The following is a 14,567-nucleotide window of genomic DNA, read 5'->3' as shown; positions in this document are numbered from 1 at the left end:
TCGCAGGGTCCCGCCGTCCGTCCTGTTCGCAGGGTCCCGCTGTCCGTCCTGTTCGCAGGGTCCCGCTGTCCACCCTGTGTGCAGGGTCCCGCCGTCCGTCCTGTTCGCAGGGTCCCGCTGTTCGCAGGGTCCCGCCGTCTGCCCTGTTCGCAGGGTCCCGCCGTCCGTCCTGTTCGCAGGGTCCCACCGTCCGTCCTGTTCGCAGGGTCCCGCTGTTCGCAGGGTCCCGCCGTCCGCCCTGTTCGCAGGGTCCCGCCGTCCGCCCTGTTCGCAGGGTCCCGCCGTCCGCCCTGTTCGCAGGGTCCCGCCGTCCGCCCTGTTCGCAGGGTCCCGCCGTCCGCCCTGTTCGCAGGGTCCCGCCGTCCGCCCTGTTCGCAGGGTCCCGCCGTCCGCCCTGTTCGCAGGGTCCCGCCGTCCGCCCTGTTCGCAGGGTCCCGCCGTCCGTCCTGTTCGCAGGGTCCCGCTGTCCATTGTGCTCATGAGCAGAAATGTCAGAACTCGCGGTGTGAGAAACTCCACTGAAATGAAACTACAGACGACGTGTTCAAAATCTGACTCAATTATAGCCTCAAATTATTCAAAATGAAAAAGTAAATGCTTTTTTAACTGATGAATTTCTGGAAATGATATGTTTTCATGTGAAAAGTGACTTTTATGACTTAAACTAGAATTGTCTGAGCTCCTAGAATTGATGCGACTCGAACCTGGTGTTTGTGAAGAAAACCATCAAACTCGGTTGAACTTTATCCAGTTAATGTGGGCAAGTGAGCAAAACTTTCCTCACCACACTGTTTGACATTAGATTGGAGTTAGATTGGAGTTAGATTGGAGTTAATGGTGTGTCGGGGGGAAAGAAGACGCCGCGTTTTATACCAGTGTTTGTTCACTGCAGCGTGATGAAATATTTGACTGAGGTGGGGCCGAGAGCGCTCATCCTCAACCTCCACACTGCAGTTTATACAGTCTGAGATGATCAGACTCTAATCTGAGATGATGTGATTGGAGTGTGGTGTCCAGTCACTGCCTGGATGAGAGATCGTTGAGATTTAGTGTTCTCAGAGACAAAGTACTCACTTTCAATAAGACTCAAATAAATGATAAATACACAAAAATAAAACTTAAACATCGTCATGAAATCCATCTGCTCTCAGTATTTTCCTCTCCTGTGTTTAGGAATTATTTTAAACCCTAATAATAAAAGCCGTGTGTGTGAAACACATCAAATAAAATCAGTCAACAGGAATAAAAATCTGCAGGAGCAAACAGATGGAGGGAATCAACATCGGCTCACTGCAACACTTTAAAAAAGAAAAGAAAGAAAGAAAAAGGAGAGATCTGGAAATCTGGGGAAGTCTTGTTTTTCTGTGTAGGGTCCTGCGATTCAGGTCGAATCTCTTTCAGAAGTCAGAACTCAACTAGAATCCTCAGGATCCAGACAGTAGAACGGCTACGCTAAAGCGTTAGCATGAAACAATAGCATGAAACAACGAGCGCTAGTTTACAGACGAGCATGCTTCTGAAACAATATGAAAATCTCATTTCTTCACAGCACAAAGTGTGTGTGTGTGTGTGTGTGTGTGTATGTGTGTGTGTGTGTTATTTACTGCACTTGGTGTTTCTTAAAGAGGAAGGGCACGGCTAAAAATACACTCATGTCTCAAGCTGTCATCGGAAAATTTTCCAACCGCAGTACAGGAAGCTGAGCTGTAGAAACTGAGAACTGAACCTAAATTGAAACACACACACACACACACACACACACACACACACACACGCACGCGACTGTCTTGGAATGCTTACACTGATCTCATTAGTATACAGTTAGAAATAAACACCTGTATTCATAAAAACACCGATTTTCTCTCTCTCTCGTACACACACACACACACACACACACACACACTGTGAGTAGCACTGCTACAATGCTAACACAGCGTGGAGTCAGTAGAAGTGATGGTGTCCCAGATCAGATGTTCGCTATGAGGATGAGGATGAGGATGGTTCCTGATGTGTTTATCTCGTGCTGTAACGATGCTAACGTGGCTAACAGCTCACTGTTTACGGATACCATGGTAACAGGCAGAGTTAGCCACATTAGCATTCTTCACTCAGTTTAACAACTCAGAGAAGAATTCATAGAGTTTTATTTTAATTTTTATTCAAGTCAGACGATGCACAAAAAAATGACAATTTTTTTAAACCCTGAACCTGTCTTTTCTGTCTGTCTGTGTATCTGTCTGTCTGTGTGTAGGTGGTACCATGGTCACCTGTCCGGTCCGGATGCGGAGAAGTTGTTGCGTGAGCGTGATGAGGTGGGCGTGTTCCTGGTGCGTGAGTCTCTGTCCAACCCGGGGAACTTTGTCCTGTCCGCTCTGACTAACGAGAAGAACACTAAGGGCAAGAGGGTGTCTCACATCAAGATCCTCTGCACTGTAAGACTCTGTGTGTGTGTGTGTGTGTGTGTGTGTGTGTGTGTGTGTGTGTGTGTGTGTGTGAGAACATGCACCCAGGGGGGTCCTCTCCTTCACAGCTCTCACTTCTTCAGATTGTTTAATGATTATTTGTAAACTTCAGTGAATTAAAAATTAAACCAAATTAAATTAATGACGGTAAAGATTCAGAAGAGTCGAATCCCTGATCCAGAGTCCTTCAGAGTCGCAGAACTCAGGAGTTTATTTACACACACAGACACGAGTTCACTCCAGAGTGAGGGAACGGGTGAGAGGGTCTTTAAAGCACGAAGTCTCTCAGACGTGACCATCTGATTCGAGCCTTCGTCACCTTCAGAGACGTTTCCCATCACCCCTCCTGGCTTTAATACCTCACGGTTAATCCCTCCCCGTCATCAGAACGACCCTTACATCAGCCAGGGTTTTATTAATTATGAGGTTTTTCACTCATTGTGGCCTCACGTCCACATTTCCCCTGTCTGCTTTTAGCTGCTTCTTAGTGTGACCATCTCCAACCCCTTCATGATCACACCGCTGTCCTCAGCTCCAGTTTACCCTCCTCATCTCCTGCTGTCCTTTTCTCTCACAGAAATGAGTCCGTGCCTTGTGTGGTCAGAAACGCGTCCTGAGGACCTCAGAGTCTGGATCAGAGCTAATATTAACCACTACTGCGTGTGTGTGTGTGTGTGTGTGTGTGTGTGTGTGTGTGTGTGTGTGTGTATAGAACGTCCCTGACTGCAGGTTTCTGTCTGAACTGAAATGTTCTTCATTCAACCACACTGAGGTGCCACTGCTGCACACTCAAATTCACAAGTCTCTGTGTGTGTGTGTGTGTGTGTGTGTGTGTGTGTGTGTGTGTGCGCGCACTATGCTGTCTTGCTTGTAATATTTCAAATATTATTGAGTCAGTATAATATTATGAAGTCGTTTATACACACAGTGATCATATGAACGAGACAGAAATTCAACGAACGTCAAATTCAACCACAGATTTCTGATAAATTACAAAGAAAAACTCTGTTAGAATTGATATCATTCCACAAGGCATGGACTGCGAACCCAAATCACACGAGTCTGACCGTATTGAGGAACTGCTTTCGATCATCAGTGTCGCTTGATCAGTTCCCTCGACTGTAGGCCTTTTATCTTCTCCTGAGAGCCGGAGCAGAGAACCCCTCAGACGAGTTCCCACAACAGTCCACATCATATTCAGCAAATACAGAGCTGGAGAACAGAGTACTGACCCCACATTCCCTATCTCGCTCTGATTGGAGACGCTCCATCAGCGAGCGAGGCGTACAGTTCGTAAGAAGGTTGAAACTCCACGGCGTATTATTTTTATCATTGTCATTGTCTTATAAATAAACAGAAATGTGACAGTTTTATATTTTTTTGTTACAAGAGCTAAAAACAGAAGGGGATAAAGAGAGTGTAATTTGCATATTTAAAGTTTGTTATTAATTTCAGAATAACAGCTACTCCGTGGGAGGGAAAGAGGTTTTCGAAACGCTGTCCGAGTTTGTGGAGTTTTACAAAAAAACACCGATTGAGGAAGTCACTGGAACCAAGGTTTACCTGAAACAGGTGAGGGGAACGCAGCTGTACAGCTTTCTGTTCGACATGTACTCATCTTCTTTTAGAACAAACCATACAGAGTCCATACACACACACATGGCAAAAGTTTTAGCGCCCCCCTTTTTTTCCTCCAAACTTTGTTATAGATTCCTATTTCATGACTTCTACATTATTGAGTCGGTCCAAAAACACTTACATTTTTTTCCAGCACAAAATTAAATGTTACAGAAATAAATGTTTGTAATATGTCTGAGCAGCAGATTCCATCAGAGAGTGCTTTTTAAATTAAAAAAGAAAGCATAATGAAGGCTGCTGGGTTTTGGTGTAAAATGAAGAAGTGAGTGTGACAGTCAGAGTGTCCAGAAGAACTGCGGCTGGTTCTGTAAGACGCTCAGCAAAACCTACAGATAATTTCCGCATAAAACTGACCACACTGGACCTCAGACGGATTTATTTTTTATTATAAAGTAAAGGGTCGTCTCACACTGAATACTGACTTTGTTCCATTTATTATGGCTCACTGATTACTGTTCATAGTGTTTTTTAATGTTGAAGCATTTCATTTCATTTCATTATTTTTTGTAGCCGTTTTTGGTCGACAGAATTTCTTAACACGTGACTAACACTTTTGCACAGGACCATCCACACACACACACCACACACACACCATACACACACACACCATCCACATACACACACACACACCATACACACCATACACATACACACACACACACACACACCATACACCACACACACCACACACACACACACACACACACACACACACACACACACCATACACCACACACACCACACATACACACACATACACACACACCACACACCCCCCACACACACACACACACCATACACACACACACCATACACACCATACACACCATACACACACACACCATACACACCATACACACACACACCATACACACACACACACCATACACACACGCACACACACACACACACCATACACACACGCACCATACACACACACACACACACACACACCACACACACACCATACACCCACACACACACACACCACATACACACCATACATACACACCATACACACCACACACACACACACACACACATACACCCACCCACACACACCACACACACACACCATACACACACACACACACACACACACACACACACACACATACACACACACACACACACACACACACACCATACACCACACACACCCACACACACACACACACACACACACACACCACATACACACCATACACACACACACCATACACACACACACACCATACACACACACACACCATACACACACACACACCATACACATACACACACACACACACACACCATACACATACACACACACACACACACCATACACACACACACACACCATACACACACACACACACACACACACCATACACCACACACACCACACATACACACCATACACACACACCACACATACACACCATACACACACACACCACACCACACACACACACACACACACACCATACACACACACACACACCATACACACACACACCACACACACGCACACACACACCATACACACACACACCACACACACACACACACACCACACACACACACACACACACACCACACACACACCATACACATACACACACACACACACACCACATACACACCATACACACACACCACACACACACCACACACACACACCACACACACACCACACATACACCCACCCACACACACCACACACACACCCATACACACACACACACCATACACACACACACCATACACACATACACACACACACACACACACACACACCATACACACACCATACACACACACCACACACACACACACTCACACACCATACACACACACACACACACACACACCATACACACACACACACACCACACACACGCACACACACACACCATACACACACACCATACACACACACACCACACATACACACACACACACCACACACACACACACACACACACACCACACACACACCACACATACACCCACACACACACACCCACACACCATACACACACCACACATACACACACCACACATACACACACACACACACACACACACACACATCATACACACATACACACACACACACCATACACTACACACACCACACATACACCCCCCCACACACACACACACACACCACATACACACCATACACACACACCACACACCACACATACACCCACCCACACACACACACACCATACACACACACACACACACCATACACACACACACACCATACACACACACACACCACACACACGCACACACCACACATACACACACACACACCACACACACACACCATACACCACACACACCACACATACACCCACACACACCATACACACACACCACACACACACCATACACACACACACACACACATACACACACACACACACACACACACACACACATACACACACACACACACACACACACACCACATACACACCATACACACACACCACACACACACACACACCATACACACACACACATACACATACACACACACACACCATACACCACACACATACACACACACACACACACACACACACACACCATACACACACACACACCATACACACACCATACACCACACACACACACACACACACACACACACACACACACACACACACACACACCACACACACACACACACCACACATACACCCACACACACACACACACCACACACACCACACACACACACACACCACACATACACCCACCCACACACACACACACACACACCATACACACACACACACACACACACACACACACACCATACACACACCACACATACACCCACACACACACACACACCACACACACACCCACACACACACACACACCACACACACACACACACCACACATACACCCACCCACACACACACACACACACCATACACACACACACACCACACACCACACATACACCCACACCATACACACACACACACACACACACCACACACACACACCATACACACACACACACACACACACACACACACCATACACCACACACACCACACATACAGCCTCACACACACACACACACACACCACATACACACCACACACACACACACACACACACACACACACACACCACACACACACACCACACACACACACACACACACACCATACACACACACACACACACCATACACACACACACACCACATACACACCATACACACACACTATACACACACACCACACACACACACACACACACACTATACACACACACACCAGACATGATATACTTGAGTTGTGTGGTTGTAAAATTCCTCTCTCTGTGTCTCAGCCGTATTTCTCCACCAGAGTGAACGCATCAGAAATCGACTGCAGAGTGAAGCAGCTGGATAAGTCCATCGAGCCACACAGCGAGGAAGCAGGAGACAAAAAGATCAAAGCTGGATTCTGGGAGGAGTTTGATGTGAGTGTTTTCACTGCGTGTAGTTTGTTCTGATTAACTCGTCTCCAGGGACTGGACCAGTCAGGTGTTTTGTGATGGGACAGTGTCTTCATACCAGAGCGCTGATGTTTGGCCAAAATCGAAACGTCCAGTTTGTTGTGATTGGCCGATTTCTCTGTGTGCGCTTTATTTTAATTGTCTAGTCTTTGGGTTTTGGGGGTTTTGGTTATTGGACGGTCTTGAAGTGTCTGGGTTCAGGTTCGTCATTGTGCTTTGGGGGTTGTTTAGACCTCAGACGTTGGGGATTGGCTCGTCTTTGGGATGATGATCATCCCGAGAATGTATGGTATCGTTCCATCCTCAGTAGAGTAGGGTGAGTTGGGTAGTGATTTGGGACACAGCCTGCGTTCTGTTTCTCCGTCTCTGGTGTCGGTAAGTGACGGCTTGGTTCTGACTGACCGATCTCTCTCTGCGTGTCTGTTCGTATGTGTGGCCTGCTCTGATTTTGCTCCGTCTCCATGCAGGCTCTGCAGAAGCTCGACACCAAAATGAAGAAGAGCAGAGATGAAGGGATGCGGCCGGAGAACAAAAGCAAAAACAGATACAAAAACATCCTGCCTTGTGAGACACGACCAACATAATCATGTTACACAGAGATTTAACACATTTCTGACAATCTTAACTCCATTATTATTCTCACTTTCCCTTCAGTTGATGAGACCAGAGTGGTTCTGCAGGGCGGAGACCCCAATATGGTTGGATCTGATTACATTAATGCAAACTATATCAAGGTAGTTCTCAAACAAAGTCATCAATCCATACAAGAGGATCTGCGCCGCAGTTTCACCGTGAATGCTCTTTTATTTACTCTTTCATTCTTCATCTCTGCAGAATAAGATGTGTGAGAGCTGTCCTCCAAAAGTCTACATCGCGTGTCAAGGCTGTCTCGCAACAACTGTCAATGATTTCTGGCAAATGGTGTGGCAAGAGGAGTCACGGGTCATCGTCATGACGACGAGGGAGGTCGAGAAAGGACGGGTAACTGTGTAGTGGATAAAGAAGCAAACAGTATTTTTAATCTCCTCATGATGCCTTCAAACGAAATGAAACGTAAAGGTCGCGTCCCAAACGCGAGTGCCAGTGTTCATCAGCCTCGGGGCTTGAAGCGGACGATGCGCGATTAAAAATCCCACTAATTACACTCGTTTATAGCTCTGACAAATGGCTGACGTTTTAGTAAACGACTGTGATGTTCTGAAACCTGTGACATCGGGACGGGTGATTATCACACAGGGAAATGTATTTTATTCTGACGCCCGGAGGGAGGAGGGTACGATTTGGGCACAGTCACATGATGATCTGTCTTCTGCTGCGTCTCCGTTTGCTCTGCAGAATAAGTGTGTGCCGTACTGGCCCAACGAGGACGAGACGAAGGAGTATGGGAAGTACGTGGTGTCGCCGCTGTCTGAGAGAGCTGCTGATGATTATAAAGTCCGAGTGCTGGAGGTCGTACCGATCGACGGGGTACACGCCAGTCTTTTCACCAGACATCCACATCACATCACACACGGCCTGATAGTCAGATAACAGTAAAAATAAACAGCATGCTGACTTGTGCACGTGTGTGTGTTTTTTAGAGCGAGATGGCGAGAGAGATCTGGCACTTTCAGTACCTGAGCTGGCCGGATCACGGCGTCCCAGAGAAGCCAGACAAAGTCCTGAGTTTCCTCACGCAGGTCAACAGCAAGCAGCAGGAGTTTCCCGGAGTGGGGCCCATGATCATCCACTGCAGGTAACACACACACCGCCACTGCAGCACACAGCACCCGCGTTAAACTTACTGCACCTGTGTGTGCAACATGGCATCCAGAACACCTCTTTAAAAACAAATTCTGGAGCTCGTACACGATGAGACGGTCGAAATCAGGGGTCCAGTTCCATAAAATCCCTTCCTTACCGAAGTCCGGAGGCGCGAGTGACCTGACGGACTGAAGGTGGCGCTGACAACATTTACTGTAAATACATCACCATTAATTCGGGGCGGCACTGTGGTGGTGGAGTGGTGATCACTGTCGCCTCACAGCAAGAAGGTTCTGGGTTCGAGCCCAGCAGCCGGCAGGGGTCTTTCTGTGTGGAGTTTGCATGCTCTCCCCGTGTCTGCGTGGGTTTCCTCCAGGTCCTCCCCCACAGTCCAAAGACGTGCAGTTATGTTAATATGGGGCGGCCTTGGGCTGAAGTGCCCTTAATAATAATAATAATAATAATAATAAGTTAGATTTATATAGCGCCTTTCTCAAACTCAAGGTCGCTTTACATACGGTAGGTCAGAGAAAACACACACAAAAAGAAGAGTTGCTAAAGAGTGGTGAGTTTGTGCACTGGTGGCGAAATGTTCATGAAACAGAAAGGTTTTGAGATGAGATTTGAAGAAAGGAAGAGAAGCGCAGTCACGGAGGGGTTGAGGAAGGGAATTCCGGAGCCTGGGGGCCGTGGCACTGAAGGACCTGCCACCCAGGGTCGAGAGTCTAGTGCGAGGAACAGGAAGGAGATTATAGCTAGAGGATCTGAGAGAGCGGGATGGAGTATAAGGGGTCAGGAGATCACAGATGTAAGGAGGAGCAATGTTATGGAGAGCTTTGAAGGTGAGTAGTATAATTTTATCTTTGATTCTGGACAGAACAGGTCGCCAGTGAAGCGGAGAAAGAATGGAGACGATACGAGCAGATGGTTTGGTTTGGTCTGGGTGAGGCGTCTCACTGCAGAGTTCTAAATGTATTGTAATCTTTGAAGGGATTTAGTGGGGAGGCCAATGAGAAGGGAGTTACAGTAATCTAGGCGGGACATAATGAAGGAGTGGACCAACGTTTGAACATCACGAGAGAAAAGAAAGGGGCGAAGGCGGGCGATGTTCCGGAGGTGGAAGAAAGCAGTCTTGGTGAGGGATTTAATGTGGGGATTAAAGTTGAGCGAGGGGTCGAGCAGTATCCCAAGGTTTCTAACAACAGGTGCAGATTTAACAAGTGCACCGTCGATGTTGAGACTGAAACTGGAGGATTTGGATAATGTAGATTTGGGGCTGATGAGCGTGATTTCTGTTTTATCTGTGTTAAGTTTTAGAAAATTATTCTGCATCCACAACTTTAGGTCTGGTAGACAGTCACTGAAGGAATGTAGCGTAGCAATGGGAGTTAAGACCGTGGTTACAAATAATTTGGCCAAGGGGCAGGATGTATATAAGGAAAAAGAGGGGCCCAGAAACAGACCCCTGGGGGACACCACGAGTAATAGGGGACATGGAGGACTTGCGTAGACCCAGTATGACAAACTGTTGTCTGTTGCTGAGGTAGGACCCAAACCACTGGAGGGCTGTGTCTGTGATACCAATATCTGACAGACGGGAGGTGATGATGTCATGATTGATGGTGTCAAATGCAGCAGATAAGTCAAGGAGAATGAGAATATTAAGTGAACCACTATCAGCAGACAGGAGGAGGTCATTTACCACTCGCAGGAGAGCAGTCTCTGTACTGTGATGTGTGTGGAAACCAGGCTGAAAGGGCTCATACAGATAGTTTTCAATGAGAAAGGAGTGAAGTTGTGAAGCAACCACTGTTTCCAGTATTTTTGCTAAAGAGGGGAGGTTGGAGATCGGTCGATAATTAGACAGAGAGGTTGGATCTAAATCAGGCTTCTTTAAAACGGGAGTCGCCGCAGCTGTTTTGAGGGCAGCAGGAACAACGCCAGAGTCGAGGCATGAATTAACCAACAGTGCAGTCGGTTCACAGATGATCGTGGAACACGCCTTGAGTACAGGAGGAGGGGTGGGGTCAAGCTGACATGAGGAGGAGGAGTTAGACTTGGCGATGATATTAGAGACAGAAAAGGAGTTAACAGTTGTGAAGTGAGTGAGTTTAGGGCCCAGGGGACAGAAATAGAGCAGTGGGTCGAAAGCACTGGTAAATCTGGTTAATTTTGTCTTCAAAGAAACAAGAAAGCCTGACACTGTTCAGCTGTCTTGGGGCAGGCTGCCGCAGGAGGTTTGAGAAGTTTATCAACCGTCCTAAAGAGTGTTTTCAGCCTAGACCTAGAACCACTCATGAGTAATGAGCAGTAGTTCGAACTGGCAGCATTTAAGGCATCCCTATACTTATGAACATGCTCAGTGAAGAGTGGACAGTAAGACTGGTTTTCTGATGCAAGCGCTCAAGACGTCGGCCAGTGGCCTTCATTACTCTGAGCTCGGGGTGAACCAGGGACAGGTGCGGGTGAGGGACAAGCCTATTCTTTACAGGGGCCAAGTCATCCAACAAGCTAGAAAGAGTGTCGTTATAAATGGCAACCAGATTGTCAGGGGACGAGAGCTCATCATGTAGCTCAGACGGGGTGATGCCTGTATCGAAGCAGTGAAGAGGCTGTGGTTAATAGGCCCAATATTCCGGTAGGAGACAGAGGTTTTCTTAAAGGAGGGAGGAGGAGTGGTAGTATGGAAGCTGCATACAGTGAGTTTATGATCAGAGATACCAGAGACAGAGACGTCATTTAGACCAGTGGAACAAAGCAGCTCAAGAGTGTGACCTTGACTGTGGGTGGGGAAGTCAACATGCTGCGCCAGGTTAAAACAATCCAAAACAGACGTGAACTCAGAGGTGTAAGAACATTTGGTGTCAACATGGACGTTAAAGTCACCGAGCATAATTACAGCAGGACAGAGAGGGGAGATAACTGTAAGGAGTTCATTCAGTTCAGAGAAAAAAATTGGCAGATGGTTTAGGGGGCCGATAAACTAACAGCAGCGTTAGGGGAGGGGTTGAAACGATCTTTAAAGCAACGTATTCAAAAGCTGTCACACTGAATAGTGTTAGTTCATTAACACTCCGATCCGAGCGATACACAGCAGCCAGCCCAGCCCGTCTCCCTACTGATCTGGGTTTAGATAAGTAGGCGTAACCGGGGGAGTCAGCCAGTTTAAGTGCATGCATTCACCAGGTTGTTGCCGGGTTTCCGAGAGACAAAACATGTCCATTTTCTTCTGGAGGATGAGGTCATTGATGAATGAGGTTTTATTGGCAATGGATTGTGCATTCAAGTGGGCGATGTTAAAGTAACGACGAATTGGAGAGGAAGGAGCAGTCAGTATAGGAATACGACGAAGATGGTCCTGATTTCTTCCTCTGCTGGCTTTTTTCAGGGGTCGACGAGCATAAGTACATAGAGTTGGAATTTGAGCATCACATCTGTAGATGAGCGACGGTCCTCTTTTGGATCGGTGTAACGTGGGCGACGAGTAATTCCACGTGAGTGGCATAGGTTATAAGACGCCGAGTCCAGAGGGGTGTGACGACGGAGTAGTTTGAGATCAGCCGAGGTGTGTAAAGGCTGCACTGCCAGATGGTCACAAAGTACACATGCACAGCACAACACCAGAGCATGAAAAGGTGGGCTGAGAAGGCTTTAATCCAAACACCAGCAAACGCCAGACAGTAGAACCGTCACATACATACCACCACCACGCTAACGCCCCACGCCAGCCAAACAAACTCCCAACACAACTCCGCTATGATCAACGCAAGTTTAACACACTTACCACAGAAACACACTGGCGACAACAACGAGGCAGGAAGGTAAAGACACACTCACCACAGCTGTAGTCACTGTGAAGGAGAAGGAAGAGGCTCATCCAGGTGAGAAGCAGGTGTGGGAGGAGACAGACAGGAGTAAACTGGCAGAGCGAGTGTACAGTCCAGCAAACATCAGCAATAGCAGCAATTTAGTCCAAAGTATCAGCAAAAGTTCAGCAAAACACCAGATAGTAAAAGTGAAAGTAACCCGATAGTGTCCGAGGAGTTCCCCAAAACAAAAAACAGTTGCGAAAAACACTGGAGAGTAGCGGCAGCCAGATGTGCACAGCGTTCACTCACACAGCGCTTGAGCGAGGTACCGAACCCCTGACTGCTCCCCGGGCGCTGTAGTGTGGCCGCCCACCGCCCTGTGTGTGTGTGTGTGTGTGTGTGTGTGTGTGTGTGTGTGTGTGTGTGTTCACTGTGTCAGATGGGTTAAATGCAGAGGATGAATCTCACTGTGTTTGAAGTGTGCATGTGACAAATAAAGGTTTCTTCCTCTTCTTTGAGTTCATGGCTCGGAGTCTGACAAACTGTCACAGACTCTGAACTGATGAGACACAAAAGGTCTGAATTTGTAGCAAGGAGGAGGGAGACAGACAGGAGGAGGGAGACAGACAGGAGGAGGGAGACAGACAGGAGGAGGGAGGCAGACTGGAAAAGAGGGATGGAGAGAGAAGGGAGACAGATGGGAGGAGGGAGGCAGACTGGAGGAGGGAGACAGATGGGAAAAGAGAGATGGATGGAGAAGGGAGACAGGCAGAAGAAGGGAGACAGGTGGGAGGAGGGAGACAGGTGGGAGGAGGGAGACAGGCGGGAGGAGGGAGACAGGCAGGAGGAGGGAGACAGATGGGAGGAGGGAGACGGGCGGGAGGAGGGAGACAGACGGGAGGAGGGAGACAGGCAGGAGGAGGGAGACAGATGGGAGGAGGGAGACGGGCGGGAGGAGGGAGACAGACGGGAGGAGGGAGACAGGCGGGAGGAGGGAGACGGGCGGGAGGAGGGAGACAGGCGGGAGGAGGGAGACAGGCGGGAGGAGGGAGACAGATGGGAGGAGGGAGACAGACGGGAGGAGGGAGACAGGCGGGAGGAGGGAGACAGATGGGAGGAGGGAGACAGATGTGAAAAACAGATGCTTCCTGCTTTGGAGTTTCCCCTTTGAAGTGATCTTTGCTGAAGCGTTGGTTCGGCCCTGACGGCTGAAGCAGGACGCCTCCGTCTGTACAGACGCGTTGTTATTTTTCACAGCCCTGAATCATTCACACTCGAACACCGCGCGAGTTTTCAGTGAGGCAGAGACGCCACGACGCCCGTACTCATCACTGTAAACGTGAAACTGCAGATGAGTGCATTTACAGTCACGGTCATGTTATAGAGTCACAGCC

General features: G+C 48.0%; 1 protein-coding gene across 1 annotated transcript in view; it reads left to right on the top strand.

The window, feature by feature from the left end:
* Positions 1-14,567, top strand: part of ptpn6 (protein tyrosine phosphatase non-receptor type 6) — a 43,545-nt gene that overhangs the window by 11,981 nt on the left and 16,997 nt on the right. The window contains exons 5-12 of the mRNA XM_060920911.1: positions 2,252-2,432; positions 3,918-4,034; positions 7,454-7,585; positions 8,089-8,185; positions 8,276-8,355; positions 8,456-8,602; positions 8,957-9,088; positions 9,202-9,356. Of these exons, the coding sequence (XP_060776894.1) occupies positions 2,252-2,432; positions 3,918-4,034; positions 7,454-7,585; positions 8,089-8,185; positions 8,276-8,355; positions 8,456-8,602; positions 8,957-9,088; positions 9,202-9,356 (1,041 nt within the window). The remainder of the gene's footprint in view (positions 1-2,251; positions 2,433-3,917; positions 4,035-7,453; positions 7,586-8,088; positions 8,186-8,275; positions 8,356-8,455; positions 8,603-8,956; positions 9,089-9,201; positions 9,357-14,567) is intronic.

This window comes from Neoarius graeffei, chromosome 5 (assembly GCF_027579695.1).
Source record: "Neoarius graeffei isolate fNeoGra1 chromosome 5, fNeoGra1.pri, whole genome shotgun sequence".
Taxonomy (NCBI): domain Eukaryota; kingdom Metazoa; phylum Chordata; class Actinopteri; order Siluriformes; family Ariidae; genus Neoarius; species Neoarius graeffei.
Note: the sequence above shows the minus strand (reverse complement) of the source record. Positions and strands in the feature narration are given on the sequence as shown.